This window comes from Pipistrellus hanaki (assembly GCF_964339955.1).
Source record: "Pipistrellus hanaki genome assembly, chromosome: 16".
NCBI classification, from domain to species: Eukaryota; Metazoa; Chordata; class Mammalia; order Chiroptera; family Vespertilionidae; genus Pipistrellus; species Pipistrellus hanaki.
The window spans coordinates 36,406,649-36,424,440 of NC_140518.1; the positions used below are offsets into that span (position 1 = coordinate 36,406,649).

Here is a 17,792-nt window from a genome sequence, read left to right on the forward strand (position 1 = left end):
ATAACTTCCACTTCTACCTCAAAAGCAGTAAAAAAAAGATTTCAGGGCTTCAGTAGCTAAGTGATGAGTCAGGATCAAATTGAAGACCAGCTGCTGTGTAGAAATGGCCTGGAGAGAGTCAAGAGAAGAAGAGGGCACCTACAAGGGGAGGATGCAGTGGTTTGAGCCACAGATGCCAGGGCCTTGGCTGGAGGTGGAGGCAGTGGAGGTTGAGAGAAGGGACTAGAAAGGAGAACTATACAAGTGGCCAATCAACTCTCAGAGGGAGCCAGGAGTCAGTACTGCATCCCAGTTCCTGCATGGATGGAGGGGTGGATGCAAGCCATCACAAAGACAGCATCTATGAGAGAACGTCAGATGAAGGCCATGAGTTCAAATTCAGATGGGTTGAAATTAAGTGGGGATGTCACATAGACAGCCACAACTTCCTCCAAGATTTCAGGGAGAATGACCAATTCTGTGTCTAGGGAACCACGTGAAACGGTCTCTGAGATTGTCCTGTGTGGACCACAGAGGAGTGATGGCACATCTCCACCCCAGTTGCAGACATCAGAAGCAGGTACTCTAAAGGGGCCAGGCTGGGAGCACCATTAATTGGGACAGGGGTGAGGAGAATATGAAAGGCCATCCCCTCCATGCTCCTGCCTCTGGGGTGAGGCATGGCAAAATTCCCAACTAGAGAGGCCTCGCTCCATGCAAGGTCTTCCACACGTGGAACCTGATAAGACCTCTGCTTTCCTCCGTCCCAGACTCAGGGGCTGAGGCTGCTCCTCTCCAGCTCATCTCTGGCATGTCTCAGGCTCTGGTCCATGCTGGCCTCTGAGGCCTGGGAATCCCTTTTCATCATTGCCCATCCACCTTCAGGGCCATGTTTTTCTCATAAGCTACCTTTCTGTGGATTCTGGAATAGAAATGCCTTCTGTAACAGTGGGCAAGGGTGGCATCAGGGGATAACAGGATTGGGCCTCCTCAGATAGCAGGAAGGAAGCCCCAGGAGCATGGACAGAGGCTACTGACACACACCTTCCAAAGGCCAGGAATACCAGCCTTGAGAAGAACCCCTCCATGTTATAGCTTAAGGTGTAGAAGAGGCCAGACAGGGGATGCAAATCTGACCACTGCCTTGTCTGTTCCCCTCACATAGAAAAGGTGGAATCCTCATATCAGCCTTATCCTGGACTTCAGAGGAAACAACCAGTGAAACCTCTAAGGATGGATGATCACTTCTGGAGTTCCAGAGGGCCAGTGGCTAAAGAGAAGGTTGTCAAAGACAGGAGGAGCCAGTACAGGTGAGTGAGGGGACTCTACTGTGTCAGGCTGGCTCCCAACCCCGCCATCCCCACACTGGATTCCAACAGACACTAAGCACCCCAATTATAGCCATTTGGGCCCCCTACCAATCCTGAGCCACCAGGCAGACAGACCAGGGCTGAATTCGTGCTTTTATTATGGAAATATGAATTTTATTATGAAAAGTTGCAAACAACAACAAAAAGTTTAAAGTACTACCACAAATTCATTATCAGCTTCAACAACCAGTTTTCTAAATCTGTTTCAACTATTCACTTTCCCCTTCTTTTGTTATTATTTTATTTTATTTTTATAAAATACTTTCATTTTATTGTATATCATGTATGCCACAAAAAAGTTCTTGTTTTGTTTTGGGTTTTTATTGATTTCAGAGAGGAAGGGAGAGGAAGAGAGAGATAGAAACATCAACGATGAGAGAGAATCATTGAGCGACTACTTCCTGCATGCCCCCTATTTAGAATAAACATAGGCAGTTGCCCTTGACTAGAATCAAACCCAAACCCTTTAGTCTGTAGGCTGAAGCTCTATCCATCAAGCCAAATCAGCTAAGGAGTTATTATAGTATTAGAGGACCAGTGCATGAAAATTCATGCACTCGGGGGCTGGCGGCAGGGGGATCGCTCAGCCCAGCCTGCTCCCTCTCACAGTCTGCCACCCCTTGGGGAACAGGTCTAAGCTGGTAGTCAGACATCTCTTTGGCAGCCTGGGAACCCTCGAGAGATGTGGCCCTAAGCCTAAGTTAGACATCCTTAGCACTGCCAACGAGGCAGGAGAGGCTCCTGCCACTGCCACTATCCTAACAGCCATCAGCCCGGCTTGTGGCTGAGTGGACCTCCCCCTGTGGGAGTGTAGTGACCACCAGGGGCAGCTCCTGCATTTAGCGTCTGCCCCCAGTGGTCAGTGCACATAATAGTGACCGGTCATTCTGCAATTAGGGTCAATTTGCATATTACCCTTTTATTATAAAGGATTTTAAATACAAGAAACCAGGTGATCTTATCTGTATATATTTTGTGGTTCATTTAGAAGAATAAAGAAATCTTTTTATCCATAACCACAATGCCACTATCTTATCTAACAATGTTTACAATAAGTTACTTTTATATCATCTAATACCCATTCTGCATTCAATATGCTCAGTTGTCCAAAACGTGTCCTTGTAGTATGTTTGTTCTAATCAGGATCCAAAAAAGTCCACCGGTTGTAATTGGTTTGTTATGTCTCACAAATCTCATTCAAATCTCTTCCCACCTATATGTTCCTGTCTTGTTAACATCATTGTGTGTAAGGGACCATACCACTAACAACCAACCATGAGTCATGCCTCTCAAGCGTTTCCAGTCATAAGTAATCAATATCTATCATCTTAGTCCTGCTCTCTTACATAAAACATTACCATTCGCTGTCACAGACATGATCTCAGCTGGGTGATAATATTACTCCCAACTGACACACACAGAAGCTAACATCCCAGGAGCCCACTCTATACCAACCAGGAACCTGGGGAAAGTCTCTGTAATATTTCTGAAAGTGTTATTGTAAGCTCAAGTAGCTATCATTAATGTCACCATATAGATTGCACTAATTGTTGAAAAGTAGGACCTTTAAAAATAACTTTCCTATTTTATGTTTCTTAATACTATTATTATTTTCATCATCATTGTCATTCTAGAAACAGTTAACCATCTGCAGTCATATATTAAGCCATCAACATATATTAGGTCCTTTATTACTCACAACTCTATTATTACTTTTACTTACAAATAAGAAAACTGAGGCCTTCTGAAGCCTTCACCACTGCTGCTGCTCCCAAGGCTGCATACACCAGGAAGAGCCAGAATTGGAGCAAGAACCAAGGCCCAAAGAAGAGAAGAGGAGGAGATTTTCAGTATTTAAACAGACCACCCCCCAAAAGGTGAGTACAAGCTAGTTGTCCTTGGTTCAAGAGGCGTGAGGAAGTCTGCTCTGACAGTTCAGTTTGCTCAGGGAAATTTTGTTGAAAAATATGACCCAACGGTAGAAGATTCCTACAGAAAGCAAGTTGAAGTACATTGCCAAGACTGTATACTCAAAATCCTGGACACAGCAGGAACAGAGCAATTTACAACAATGAGGAATTTGCATATAAAGAATGGCCAAGAGTTTGCACTGGTATATTCTATCACAGCTCAGTCCACATTTAATGACTTCCAGGACCTGAGGGAACAGATTTTACAGGTTAAGGACACAGAAGATATTCCAATGATTTTGGTTGGCAATAAATGTGTCCTGGAAGATGAGCGAGTAGTTGGCAGAGAACAGGGTCAGCATTTAGCAAGACAATGGTGTAACTGTGCCTTTTAGAATCTATTGCAAAGTCAAAGATCAACGTTAATGAGATATTTTCTGACCTTGTCAGACAGATCAATAGAAAGACACCAGTGGAAAAGAAGAAGCCTAAACAGAAATTCTGTCTGCTACTTTAGGCCCACAGTTAGCAGCAGCTCTGAGCCAGATTACAGGGATGAAGAACTGGTGCCTAATTGGAAAGTGCCAGAATTCCAGACTTCAAAAAATAAATCTGAAATGGCTTCTCCATTTTATATATTATGTGAAGAATTTAGGTCTTATATTGGTTTGCACACGTTCCCTGGAGAGAACAGAATTGCTCTGTGTATATCTCTCAGAAAATAAACAATAGTTTTTCTCCTTTGCACTAGCAGTTATAACAGATGGGAAAATAAATATACTTGACTCTAATATGATTATACAAAAGAGCATGGATGCATTTCAGAAGTTAGATATTGCTACTATAATCAAATTATTTCATATTGACCTTTCTATCATGATTCCTCCCATCAGGCACTAAACATTGAAAGATTATACTTTATGTCTGTAACAATATAGATTATGACATTTCCCCTCAAACTCATTACAGCAGATAACTATTTGGAGTCATTGACTTCATTTTATATTTTAAAATTATGAAATATCATCCTATCATTATATTCTAATTAAAATTGTTTGTGCATAATGCTTTGGGAAAAGGGTTTTTTTATAAAAAAAAAAAAAACATGGGATAACTGATTCCTATGGCTTTCAAAGCTAAAATATATAATACACTAAACCAACTCTAATATTTCTTCTTGTGTTTTACTGTCAGATTAAATTACAACTTTTATAATTATTAAATTTTAGTACATTTTTTGAAAAAAATAAGAAAACTGAGATTAGGGAGTCTCAATGACTTGCTCTGGATCCACAGCAGAGAGCAGAGGGGCTACAACAAAATCCCAAATCCCTCTGTGATATGTTTGAGCTTGCAGGCACTCTACTAGCTATCCAGTGCACGGTGTGGGGTTGAATATTCAAGTACCTACACACTCAGTGGGCTTGATCCCCAGAGTTCACTTCCCCACGGGTGGCTCCTCCCCCTGGAACAAATCAACAGAAACCCCAGAACACAGAGCCCGTGAGAGTGGCTCTTTCTTTCCAGGACACCTCCTAGCCTCTAGGAAGGAAATCCCAGGACCTACTCCTATGTAGTCAGTTTGAGTCCATGGAGCCTGGCTGTTCTCTGGTGGATGCTGTGAAGTGCTGCCCAGGTTTCTTTCAGGAAAGAAGATGTAACCCCAGGTCCTGGGAGTGCTGCTGGCTACAGGGATGGCCTCTGAAAACTCAAGCAAGGTCACCTCCCCTCTCTAGGGTAGCTGGCATCCAGTGACTAACTGTTGTAGTGGTATAAAGCACCTCCTCACAGTATGGAACAGCCTGGAGGGTTATCCCAACACCAGAAGTCCCACAGAGTCAGCTGTGTCCCTTGCGATTGTATCACAGCTCAACTTGTTGTTCTGCCCATTCCTGCTTCCTCCTTTATTTGCCTTGGTTGACACAAGAACATTTCTGAATAAGCTTCCTAACTCTATTCTCCATCTCAGAACCCGATTTCAGGATACCCAACCTACATTTGTTCCGACAGAACCTTGAGATCATGTCGAGTTCCCAGGTAACCAGGCTTTCTTTGTGTTTGCAGGTCGATCCTACTTTCGTGGGATGAGAAGGTGGCAAAGAGGCAGGACACCCTAAAACATAAGAAACGCCAACTGATCAACAGCAATCGGTAAAGGGGGAGACAGACTTTGCTCAAGCTGCCCCAAGTCCAGGGCTGATTGCTAGAGGCTGGTCCAGAGACATGAGCCAGAAGTGGGGTGAAGTGGATTGAGGCTGGAGGCAGAGACAGAACAGGAAAAAGCCAAGAAAACATAGCAGCCAGAGGGTGATAGTTTGTTTGTTGGTTGGTTGATTGGTTGATTGATTAATTGGTTGGTTGGTTCGTTAGTGTGAACAAAATGATGTCGCTCCTCTTTTTAAAGTTTTTCAATAGAAGATAGAGATGAATAAGTGAAAAAATGTGAATGGGTGATTTTTGGAACAGGGAAAGCAATGGCCACAAGGAGGAGACAAAGACAAGGAAAGAGAGAGAGCTTGGGGGCAGGTGGGGGGGTGGGGGTAAGACCACCTTCCCTTACCCTCCACACATATAAACACTCATGTACACAGCCCAGCTGAGGAACAGGAGAATGCATCTTCTTCTGGGGCATTTGGTATATTTTGACTTGTGACTGCAAAGTGCACTTATTCCCTGGTTCTGACTGCTCTGCCTCACCTGACATGGCAGGAAACGGATCCTAGGCTTAGGAGGAGCCATTCCTCAGGGAACTAGCATTCCCCTCAGAACCACAGTGTGTTAGGCACAGGACCATGGACATGGGCCCAACACCCAGGAATTAACTGAGCAGGGACACAGACCCAGGTGACCCACAGCATGAATCATTGTGCCTGAGTCAGCGCGAATGCTCTGATGGCCTCTTTGAATCCGTCCAAAGGACCTGAGCTGAGTTATGAAAGGTGCGAGGGCTTGGCTGAGCCTCAAATGGGTAGATTCCTGACAGAGGTAGAGGCTCTAATCTCAGCACCTTTGAGGAATGGAAGGATGCCAGGTACCAGAAACACTGCTATTCCAAGTGTGGACCATGGACCAGCAGTGTCAGCATCAGCATCACCTCAGAGCTCATTAAAAAACCCAAATCTCAAGCCTCACTCCAGACCTGCTGAATCAGAATCTGTGTTTTGACAGGGCCTTTCAGCAGCACTGGATTAGAAGTGAGTGAGCAGGGAGAGTGGCAGAGGTGGGATTGGAGCTGAGGGGAGGCAGGAAGTTGGGAGGCAAAGAGGCCTTTGGACCATGTTAATAACTTCTGCTTCTACCTCAAAAGCAGTAAAAAAAAAGATTTCAGGGCTTCAGTAGCTAAGTGATGAGTCAGGATGAAATTGAAGACCAGCTGCTGTGTAGAAATGGTCTGAAGAGGGCACCTTTAGAGGAAGAATGCAGTGGTTTGAGCCACAGATGCCAGGGCCTTGGCTGGAGGTGGGGGCTGTGGAGGTGGAGAGAAGGGACTAGAAAGGAGAGCTATAGTAGAGCCAGTGACAAGGTGGCCAATCAACTATCAGAGGGAGCCAGAAGAAGCCAGGACTACATCCCATTTCCTTCATGGATGAAGGGATGCATGCAAGCCATCACCAAGCCAGCATCTATGTGAGAATGTCAGATGAAGGCCATGAGTTCAAATTCAGATGGGCTAAAATTAATGGGGATGTCACATAGACAGCCCCAACTTCCTCCAAGATCTCAGTGAGAATGACCAATTCTGTGTCTAGGGAGCCAAGTGAAACGGTCACTGAGATTGTCCCAGGCGGAGGACAGACGAGTGATGGCACATCTCCACCCCAGTGGCAGACATCAGATCCAGGTACTTTGAAGGGGCCAGGCTGGGAGCACCATTAATTGAGACAGGGGTGAGGAGGATATGGAAGGTCATCCCCTCCATGCTCCTGCCTCTAGGTGAAGCATGGCAAAATTCCCAACTAGAGAGGCTTCACTCCACGCAAGGTCTTCCACACGTGGAACCTGATAAGACCTCTGCTTTCCTCCGTCCCAGACTCAGGGGCTGAGGCTGCTCCTCTGCAGCTCATCTCTGGCATGTCTCAGGCTCTGGTCCACACTAGCCTCTGAGGCCTGGGAATCCCTTTTCATCATAGCCCATCCACCTTCAGAGCCATGTTCTTCTCATAAGCTACCTTTCTGGCTGATTCTGGAATAGAAATGCCTTCTGTAACAGTGGGCAAGGGTGGCATCAGGGGACAACAGGATTGGGCCTCCTCAGATAGCAGGTAGGCAGCCCCAGGAGCATGGACAGAGCCTACTAACACACACTGTCCAAAGTCCAGGTAGGTCAGCCTTGAGAAGGACCCCTCCATGTTATAGCTTAAGGGGTAGAAGAGGCCAGGCAGGAGGCCCTAAAGCTGACCACTTCCCTGTGTGTTCCAGAAGAGAGCTCCCCTCAAGTATCACAGAAACCCTACTGTTTGTCATCTCATGAACCTCTGCGGAACCAACCAGTGGAGCTTCTAAGGCTGGATGATGACTTCTGGGGCCCCACAGGGCCCGTGGCTACAGAGATGGTTGACAAACACAGGAGTCTGTACCGGTGAGTGACAGGACTCTGGTGTGCCAGGCTGGCATCTCCACCCCCACCATCCCTATACTGGATCCCAACAGACATTCAACACCCCACTCATGATCCATTGGGTCCCTTCTCATTGTTTTTGTTTTGTTTGTTTGTTTGTTTGTTTAATATATGTTATTGATTTTTTACAGAGAGGAAGGGAGAGAGATAGCCAGAAAGGTCGATGAGAGAGAAACATCGACCAGCCGCATCCTGCACACCCCCTACTGGGATGTGCCCGCAACCAAGGTACATGCCCTTGACCGGAATCGAACCCGGGACCCTTCAGTCCACAGACAAACGCTCTACCACTGAGCCAAACCCGTTTTGGCCCTTCCCATTGTTGAGCCACCAGGCAGAGAAACTGGGCTGTATTAGTACTTTTATTATGGAAACAGAAGTTTTATTGTGAAAAGTTGCAAAGAACAAAGAAAAATGTTCCAAGGGATTACCACTTACTCATTACCCAGCTTTAACAACCATTTTCCCAAATTTGTTTCAACTATTCACTTTCCCCTTCTTTTGTTGTTATACTATTTTTAAATACAAGATATCAGGTGATTTTATCCTTATATGTTTTGTGATGAATTTTGAAGAATACAAAATAATCACAACACCATTGTCATAACCACAATGCCATTGTCATATCTAACATTTACAATAAGTCATTTTCATATCATCTAATACCCCATCTGTATTCAATATACTCAATTGTCCAAAATATGTCCTTGCAGTAAATTTATTCTAATCAGGATCCAAACCAAGTCCACTCATTTTATTTGTGGGTGTTTTTTTTATGTATCATAAATCTCATTTAAATTTCTTTTCATCTACACATTCCTGCTTTATTAGCATCCGCTATGTGCAAAGTACCATACCAGTAGCAAGGAGCCATGAGATGAATATAGAGCCATGCCTTCCAAGGGTTCCCAGTCTTAAGTAATAAATGTCTATAATTTTAGTTCTGACCTCTTACATATTCCCATTCATTGTCACAGACATGACCTCAGATGGGTGATAATATTACTCACAACTTACACACAGAACCTGACATCCTAAAAATCTGCTCTATACCAACAGGGAACCTTTGGAAAGTCTCTGTAAGTTTTATTTTAAGATCAAGTGGTTATCATTAATATCACCATGTAGATTGTTACTAAATATTGGAAACTAGAGACCTGGTACATAAAATTCGTACACAGTGGCAAGGGGTGTCTCTCAGCCCAGCTTGAACCTTCTCCAATCTGGGACCCCTCAAGGGATGTTCGACTGTCCATTTAGGCCTGATCCCAGTGGGAGGGATCGGGCCTAAATGGGCAGTCGGACATTCCTCTCAATCCAGGACTGCTGGCTTTCAACTGCTTGCTTGCCTGCCTTCATGATTGCCCCTAATTGCTTCTGCCTAACTGCCTGATCACCCCCTAACCACTCCCATGCCAGCCTCATTGATGTCTAACTGCTCCCCTGCAAGCCTGTTTGCCCCCAACTTCCCTCTTTTGCTGGCCTGGTTACCCCTAACTGCCCTCCCCTGCAGGGTTGATCACTTCCAACTGCACTCCCTTGCATGCCTGGTCTCTCTCAACTGCCCTCCCTTGCAGGCCTGGTGCTTCCCAACTGCCCTCCCCTGCTAGCCATCTTGTGGTGGTCATCTTGTGTGCACATGGGAGCAGGATCTATGTTCACATGGGGGCAGCCATATTGTGTGTTGGAGTGATGGTCAATCTGCATATTAGATAGGATAGAGACCTGGTGCATGGGTGGGGCCAGCTGGTTTGCCCTGAAGTGTGTCCCAGATCAGGGTGGGGTTGTAACCTGGAGTGGGGCAAAGCCTCCTGCTTGCTCTGTGACCAGGTTTGGATTTGTTTACCTTCTATAATTGAAACTTTGTAGCCTTGAGTGGAGGCTGGGGCCCACCAGGGTGTGTGGAAAGCTTAGCTTCCTCGGTTGCCTGGGGAACCCAAGCCTCCCTCCTGGTAGCCATCTTGGTTGGGTTTATTTACATACTTGCTCTAATTAGCTGGTGGGCATGGCTTGTGGTGTAGCGGAGTGATGGTTAATTTGCATATTACTCTGTTATTAAGTGGGATTAGGCCCTTTAAAAACAATAATACTTGTCTGTTTCATTAATATTATTATTATTACTATTATTATTATTATTCTCATCATTATCACCATTATAGAAATAGCTAACCACACCCACGCAAGTATTAAGCCATCACATACTTGTCACATAATAGGTCACTTATTACTCACAAGTATTACGCACATATTTATCATATAATAGGTAACTTATTATTCACAATTCTATGAAGTAATTTTGTTATTACTTTTACTTGAAAATAAAAAAAACTGTGATTAAGGAGTTCAATGACTTATTCAGGGATCCATAGTAGGGAGGAAAGGGGCCAAGAATCAAACTCAAATCCCTCTGGCTGTGACAATTGAGCTTGCAGCCACTCTACTAGATATACAGTGCACTGCATGGGTTGGGCACCCAGTAGGTAGTCAGCCAGCTTGTGTGGAATAATTAATTCAATGTCTGCCTCTCTCTGTTATCCCCAGAGTTCACTTCCCTGTGGCTGGTTCCTACCACTGTCCCAAAATGGGTCTCCACTTTGTGGTGAGAGGGCCAGTGACCATTGAGATTCAATTCTGTGTTTGGGACCAGTTCCTGTACCAGATTGTTCCACAGCACAGCTGGATGGTTGCAGGGCCTCTTTTTGACATCAAGGCTGAACCAGGAGCTGTACAAGCTGTGTATCTCCCTCACTTTATATCCCTCCAAGGTGAGTGAGAGGGAAGTATGGGGGAAGGTGATGGTGGTGAGAATGGGCTCGAAATGGATTTTGACAACAGTATCTTGAGGGAAGAACTTGGAGCTTCCTTATACTGATTAAGGGGGTGGGGCTTTAAAGAAGTGGAGAGAGCTTTTTTTCTCATTCCACAATGCTCTGGGCATATCTTTTTTGAAACATATTGTCCCCAAGCATCATAATCATTTTTGCCTGAATTACTTGAAGATTCCCCTCAAGAGAAAGTGGTCTCCTCAATAACAATAATAGCTATCATTTATTAAGTTATCTTCACATAGATTATATTACTCAGAGTCTCCTCATGAAACATATGATGTACTCAGTTGAGATTTTTTAAGAGATTTTTCAAAGACTAGTCTATTTGCAAGTAAGGCTAAGTGAACAAATGAGAAAGGTTGAGGTACCTGGAGAACAGCAACAAATGGGAAGCCATTGCTACTGTTAGAGGCAGGGAGAAGAAATGCTGTCATCAGACTCCATATGAGAACTCAAGCCACAAAAGTAGGGCATCTCAGAAGGAGACTTAGTCATAAAGGGTAATGTTATTATCCCAACATCTCCCATCTCCAAAGACTTCCCATAGATAAAATTCTGAAAATATAAGCTAACAGGCAAAACCTTAGAAACAGGGAACAGGCAAAATAACTGAGAACCAACAGAAACTTCAGGTTATATGAGGCCTATAAAGAAGTCAGACATTTAAATTATCAGAAAAAAAATAAGTATGTTTTTTATGCTTAAAGAAATCATTTTTGAAATATGAGCAAGAAGCAATAAACCATTAAAATGATGAATCAAGTTTGAAACAAAGCTATACTGAAGCATAATTAAGAAAAGAATATATTAAAGCATAATTAAGAAAAGAATAAGTGACATTGAAGATACTATACAAGGTATAACATATATCTAATCAGAATTCCAGGAGAATATTATAGAGAGAATGGAGAGGATTCTATATTCAAAGAATTACCAAGAAATTTCTAGAATTGCTAAAAGAATTTCCTTCTAGGAAGAAAAAGTATCCAAAGCAAAAGAGAGGGATAGAGAGAAATCAGCAACCCATTAAAGTGCATTGCCAGAATACAGACATCAAAGGGCAGTTTTTAACAGCACCCAGAAAGATTAGTCAGAAAGATGCTACAATTAAGATGACAACTGATTTTCAATAGTAACAATGAAAGGCAGAAGATAATAGAATGATATCCTCACAGTAATGAGGAAATAATTGCCAATCAAGAATTGTAACAGAAAAATAATTGATTAAAAGGTAAGTAAAATAAACATTTTATTATTTTTTCATTACATTTATTTTTTTTCACAATATACCAAAAAAACCTACTATTTGTATATACAAAACAATTAGCCACTTATATGCAACAAACATTAATATTTCAAGAAAAACAATTTTAAATATAATAATACTATAGGCTCAGTGCACAGATTTGTGCACTGGTGGGGTCCCTTGGCATGGACTGAGGGGATCAGGCTGAAACCAGCCATCCAATGCTCACTGTGCTGAGCTCAGCCAGGAAACCAAGATCCCAGGAATCCCTATAGCCTGCTGTCTGGCCTGAAGCTTCTTGTTGTCCTGGAAACAATGACCCCAGTGACTAATAGTGGCCTCATTTAGGAATTTGGCACTAGCTGCTTTTGCCCTCATTGGTGTAGTTCTTAACCCTCTCAGTCCTAGGCAAACCAGGACAACTGGTCACCTTAGCAAAAAGGCAAGTTAGATACACATACAGTACCATCCAGAATTCAGTCAAAATTAGTGTGGCACAGAGGTTAAGTGCCGTGAATTACTGTATCAGAGCAGGGATCTCAGCCCAGAGCTGGAGCTGACCCATGAACTTCAAAAAAGCACTTTCCTCCAAAAGTTTCAGTTCCCCATCTGACACTGACACATGAGGACATTCCAGTTCTGTGGAGGGCGAGGTGACATCATCCAATTGGTCTCACCAAGGCAGTGCAAAGTGCACCACCTCTTGGAGAAGCAATTTGGCAAAACCTGGCAAGACATAGAATTGCTCACATCCTTTCACACATTTTCTTATATCTTGGGACTTACAATTCAAGGTAATAGCTCAAGGGAAACAGAAAAGTTCCCTGCAAAAACATGTGCATTGCAGGACTATCTATCATGACAAAGAGGTGGAAGCAACCTCAACACTAAAACAAGAAGCAGTGAACTAGGGATGCTACATCCTCTAGGAGGGATCAAGTACTGCAGTCATTAGAAAGGTCCAGAGGCTCTTGGGGCTATTTAAACCAGCTTGGGAAAATGAAAATTTGGCCAAAACGTGGCCAAAATGAAAAGGTATTGCTGCAGAGAAAGACTAATGGAAAAGGGAAAAATGATAATAATAGTTGTACTGCTTGGTAAGATCAGATGTAAATATTTCTGCATTTTGGCAGGTGGTGTACACTACTATGATATTATTTTTCACATACACACATAAAGGAATTAATAAATGAGAAAATTTTAGTTGTAGCCTCCACAGTCTCTCTTGGGATTAATTCAGTCAGCCATGTGCTGATTAGATCCCATGCAGACCAAGGGCCTGTGAGCTTTGTTGGATGTCCCTGTGCTGCCCAGAAATGGCCTGCATTGCAGCAATTGCCAGGCAACACAGGGATGGAGCCAGGACTCCTGACACTTAGGCCAGTGTATCTCCCACTACCAGCCTTCATCCCTCAAACTCTCTTTGTGGTGACAATGTCCACACCTGGTACACTGGTCAGAGATTTTGGCTGCAATCAAAGAAACCAGTTGATTTGGGCAGAAAATGGATGTATAAGAATATTGTTGAGCAGCTCATAAACTTTAGAAACAATTCGACACAAACATTAAATGAAAGGAAGACACTCACCAAATAATGCTGAGAAGCCAAGAACACAGCCAAATTCCATAGATAAAAAATATGGAGAAGCTAGGCTATTGTAAAGGTTTGTCTTAAATGGCTTCTCACAACGCTCCCATTCTCAAAACACTATTGCCCACAACCCCAAAGGGACCCAGACCCTGGATGCTGCCTTCCCTGCTGGGTTCCCCAGATAGGCCACTGAGCCTATGCCTAAGGACCCCACTGCCCCAGGCATACATGACTCAGTGAGGGCACCGAATGCTCATCTTTCAAATTTATTCTTTTCAGGGCAACATGTGGACATATCCTGGTTCCAAGTGGCCCACATTAAAGAGGATGGGATACTCATGGAGAAACCAACCAGTGTGGAGCCACATTACATAGTCCTGGAGAATCCTAGCTTCTCCCCCATGGGCGTTATAGTGCGAATAGTCAAAACAATCCTGGGCATTACTGTCAAGATTCCTGTCATCTCCAACGTGTTGCTCTACTATCGCATCCAACCTGAGGAAATCAACTTCCACCTCTACCTAATCCCCAGCGACTGCACCATTGAGAAGGTACTCTAATAGGAGAAGACCAGGCCAGGGTAGGCTGACAAAGACATAACATGCATCCAGAGAGCCCCGTGGATGGGTCAACTGGGCTTTGGTATGGGAAATGGACTGGTCTCCAGTCCCTAAGGCCTCCCCTGACTGGGCTCACTGCTTCACTGCTCATTGCTAGACACCTTTTGCAGCTTCTTTCCAGGAGTCAGAAGGATGGGAGGGCTCTCTGCTCAGAGATGCACCTACTCCTCCATTCTCACTTCTTCTCGAGTAATGCCCCAATTCACACCCTGAATATAGCACTGGCCAAGTGTGGGGGTCTCTGTGTAGCAGTCATTGCGGTGGGAGAGTTCATGGATGGTATAACCCCTTCACCCACATAAATATGTGGAAACACCACCTCACCTTGCTCAGACAGATTCCATAGGTGGAATCTCTGCATTAGACCACAGAAACCCTCCTTTTTAAATCAGTGTCTGTATGCCCTTAGGCCATAGATGATGAAGAAAAGAAGTTCCAGTTTTTTCAAATACGCAAGCCGCCCCCGCTGACACCACTCTACATGGGCTCAAGATATATTGTGTCTGGTTCAGACAATTTGGAAATAATCCCTGAGGTGAGCAGTCTAGATACCTCCTCCTCCCTGAGAGGTCATGCTTGGGAATAGCTATGAGGCAGGTTTCTGAGCTTCCCCAGGGGCAGGCCCAGTTAAAGTTGGACAGACAGCTGAAACCGGTTTGGCTCAGTGGATAGGGTGTCGGCCTGTGGACTAAAAGGTCCCAGCTTCAATTCCCGGTCAAGGGCATGTATCTTGGTTGCAAGCACATCCCCGGTGAAGGGTGTGCAAGAGGCAGCTGATCGATGATTCTATCTCATTGATGTTTCTAACTCTCTATCCCTCTCTCTTCCTCTCTGTAAAAAAATCAATAAATTATATTTAAAAATAGGATTTGGGCCTTAGTTGGGTAATTTTGGGAAAGATCTAAGGAAATGAAGATTTGGTCTAGATCTGGTTTTGTCAGAAGGCAGGGCAATTCTATGATTGGGAACCTCTACACATTTTCTCTCTGTGAATGGCAGGCACTGCAAGTGTGAAGGTGTAATTGCTGGAATAGCTCATTTTGAAGTGAAATGGGGCAAAGTTTGGTTTTGTGAGATTATATATGTCCTACAGGAAGACAACAGACCCTGGATGGACCCAGACCCTGGATGCTGCCTTCCCTGCTGGGTTCCCCAGATAGGCCACTGAGCCTATGCCTAAGGACCCCACTGCCCCAGGCATACATGACTCAGTGAGAGCACCGAATGCTCTCCTTTCAAATTTATTCTTTTCAGGGCAACATGTGGACATATCCTGGTTCCAAGTGGCCCACATTAAAGAGGATGGGATACTCATGGAGAAACCAACCAGTGTGGAGTCACATTACATAGTCCTGGAGAATCCTAGCTTCTCCTGCATGGGCGTTATATTTTCCAAACAATCCTGGGCATTACTGTCAAGATTCCTGTCATCTCCAACGTGTTGCTCTACTATCAACAGAGGTGACAGCATCAGATTCATTCATGATAACAATGAGGTCTAGTTGTGAGCATTGCATCAGGTTTGGACATCAGGGGCTGTCTTCCTATCCTTTCTCAGTCTCCCCTTTTCACCAAAGGTAATGACGACAGGCCAGACATTCACCCATAATATCCAAGTTGTCATCATTGCCAAGGTTTGTTGCTAAGGTCAAACTTTCAACTTAAAGGTAGTTTGTAGTTCAACCAGAGTCAATCTTTTTCCCCCCTTCTGTTTTGAGATGAGTCTTTGGACCGCTTTAAGTGACAATGACGGATGGCATACATTTCCAGCAGTAAGGAGAAAGAATTATATAACTTTTGCCCTGACTGGTTTGGCTCAGTGGATAGAGCATCGGCCTACGGACTGAAGGGTTCCAGGTTCCATTCCAATCAAGGGCATGTACCTTGGTTGCAAGCACATCACCAATAGAGGGTGTGCAGGAGGCAGATAATCGATGTTTCTCTCTTATTGATGTTTCTAACTCTCTATCCTTCTCTCTTCCTCTCTATAAAAAAGCAATAAAATATTTTAAAAAATAATTATATAACTTTTAAGTTGAGAAAAATTACTCCAACAATGAATACCTTATATTTCCCTGCTGTGTCAGATCTTAACAAGGGATAAGAGACATGATTAATTCATTCATCCAACATTTAGCCAGTGCCAACCATGTGCTGTCTTCATTTGTGATAGTCCAGTGAACAAGACAGAAAGGCCCTGCCCTTGGGAAGATGACATTCTGGTGGATGAGACCTACATAGTTAAAGAAATGGACCAAGGACCATGAAGTACTGTGAGGAAAATACAACTTTGCCACTTAAGAGAGTGACTGGGCTGCTTTATACTGAGTGGTCAGGGGAAGAGCTGCTGTGTAGTAACATATACCTGAGATCTGAGTGACAAGAAGGGTCCTGGGAGGTGAATATTTGTAACAAAGCACTTCAGGTCCAGAGGACAGAGGAGCAGGCACCCTTAAACCTCCCAAAAGACAAATAGGAGGTCAGTGTGGCAGAGCTTAATGAGTGTAGCAAAGAGAGAAGTAAGGTGGGGTCGCACAAGAGACAGAGGTTTCCTAGGGCCCATCAACTATGTTGCCCTGATGTGGAGTTTGGATTTTGTTCTAAGTGAAATGACAAGATCTCAGAAGTTGTTGCTTGGTAATACAAGACCTGCTTTAGTTTCATATAGATGCCTCTGACTGCTGAGTAAAAATGGGTGGCAAGAAAAGAAGAGTGAAAACAAAAGACAAGTCAAAAGACCATTGCTATAGTACCGGCAGAAGCTGCAGATGCATTGATTAGGGGAAAAGCAGTGGAGATGAAGATAAATTGATGAATTAAGGGTATATATTGCAAGTATAGTCAATAGAACTTGACTTATAAGAGAGAAAGCTAGAGAGAGAGAGAGAGAGAGAGAGAGAGAGAGAGAGAGAGAGAGAGAGAGAGAGAGAGAGAAGAAGAAGAAGAAGAAGAAGAAGAAGAAGAAGAAGAAGAAGAAGAAGAAGAAGAAAAAGAAGAAGAAGAAGAAGAAGAAGAGAGAGAGAAAGCTAAGAATTAAAGATGATGTCTGAATATGGAATATGGATATTCAGTGGTGATAGTGCCATTTACTGCATGTGGGGAAACTGGGGAGGAAACATTTTTGGAAGATAGTTGGGAATCAAGAGTCATCTCAAATGTGATTTAGAAAAGGGATGTATATAAATTTTTTGTTGATTAAAAGTGGTCAAGCTTGGACATGAGAGTGGCCAGGGAAAGGTCAATGAGGAGGAAAGGAGACATACATAACACTTAAAACAGTAAATAATTTAAATTTTAAAAAAAAATACATAATAGCCCTAGCCAATTTGGCTCAGTGGATAGAGCGTCAGCCTGAGACCAAAGAGTTGGTTAGATTCTGGTCAAGGGCACATGCCTGGGTTACGGGCTCAGTTCAACACACAGGAGGCAGCCAATCAATGATTCACTCTCATCATTGATGTTTCTATCTCTCTCTTTCTCTCCCTTACTCTCTGAAATAAATAAAAATACACTTTTTTAAAAAATACATAATACTTGGTAATGATAATAAACTACTAGCTTTAAAAAAAAAGTATGTCAAGCTTAGGATCCATTAAGAAGACAGGCTTTGGGCTGAAGAAATGAGAATTT

The 17,792-nt window shown here is 43.6% G+C and overlaps 1 protein-coding gene and 1 pseudogene across 5 annotated transcripts in view; both read left to right on the plus strand.

The window, feature by feature from the left end:
- Window positions 1–17,792, plus strand: part of LOC311611241 (NACHT, LRR and PYD domains-containing protein 1a-like) — a 53,835-nt gene that overhangs the window by 25,690 nt on the left and 10,353 nt on the right. Inside the window, exons 7-16 of one of the 4 annotated variants that reach the window (XM_084863179.1) lie at window positions 468–559; window positions 1,145–1,289; window positions 3,080–3,226; window positions 5,324–5,410; window positions 7,009–7,100; window positions 7,679–7,838; window positions 10,419–10,642; window positions 13,822–14,093; window positions 14,572–14,697; window positions 15,417–17,067. In XM_084863179.1, the coding sequence (XP_084719305.1) occupies window positions 468–559; window positions 1,145–1,289; window positions 3,080–3,226; window positions 5,324–5,410; window positions 7,009–7,100; window positions 7,679–7,838; window positions 10,419–10,642; window positions 13,822–14,093; window positions 14,572–14,697; window positions 15,417–15,512 (1,441 nt within the window). In that variant the 3' untranslated portion in view covers window positions 15,513–17,067. Of the gene's footprint in view, window positions 1–467; window positions 560–1,144; window positions 1,290–3,079; window positions 3,227–5,323; window positions 5,411–7,008; window positions 7,101–7,678; window positions 7,839–10,418; window positions 10,643–13,821; window positions 14,094–14,554; window positions 14,698–15,416; window positions 17,068–17,792 lie in introns of those variants that run through there. The other 3 variants (XM_084863177.1, XM_084863178.1, XM_084863180.1) reach the window with 3 other exon arrangements.
- LOC311610766 (ras-related protein Rap-1A-like) lies at window positions 3,232–3,776 on the plus strand (annotated as a pseudogene). The gene has a single exon. The product of its transcript is annotated as a ras-related protein Rap-1A-like (transcript).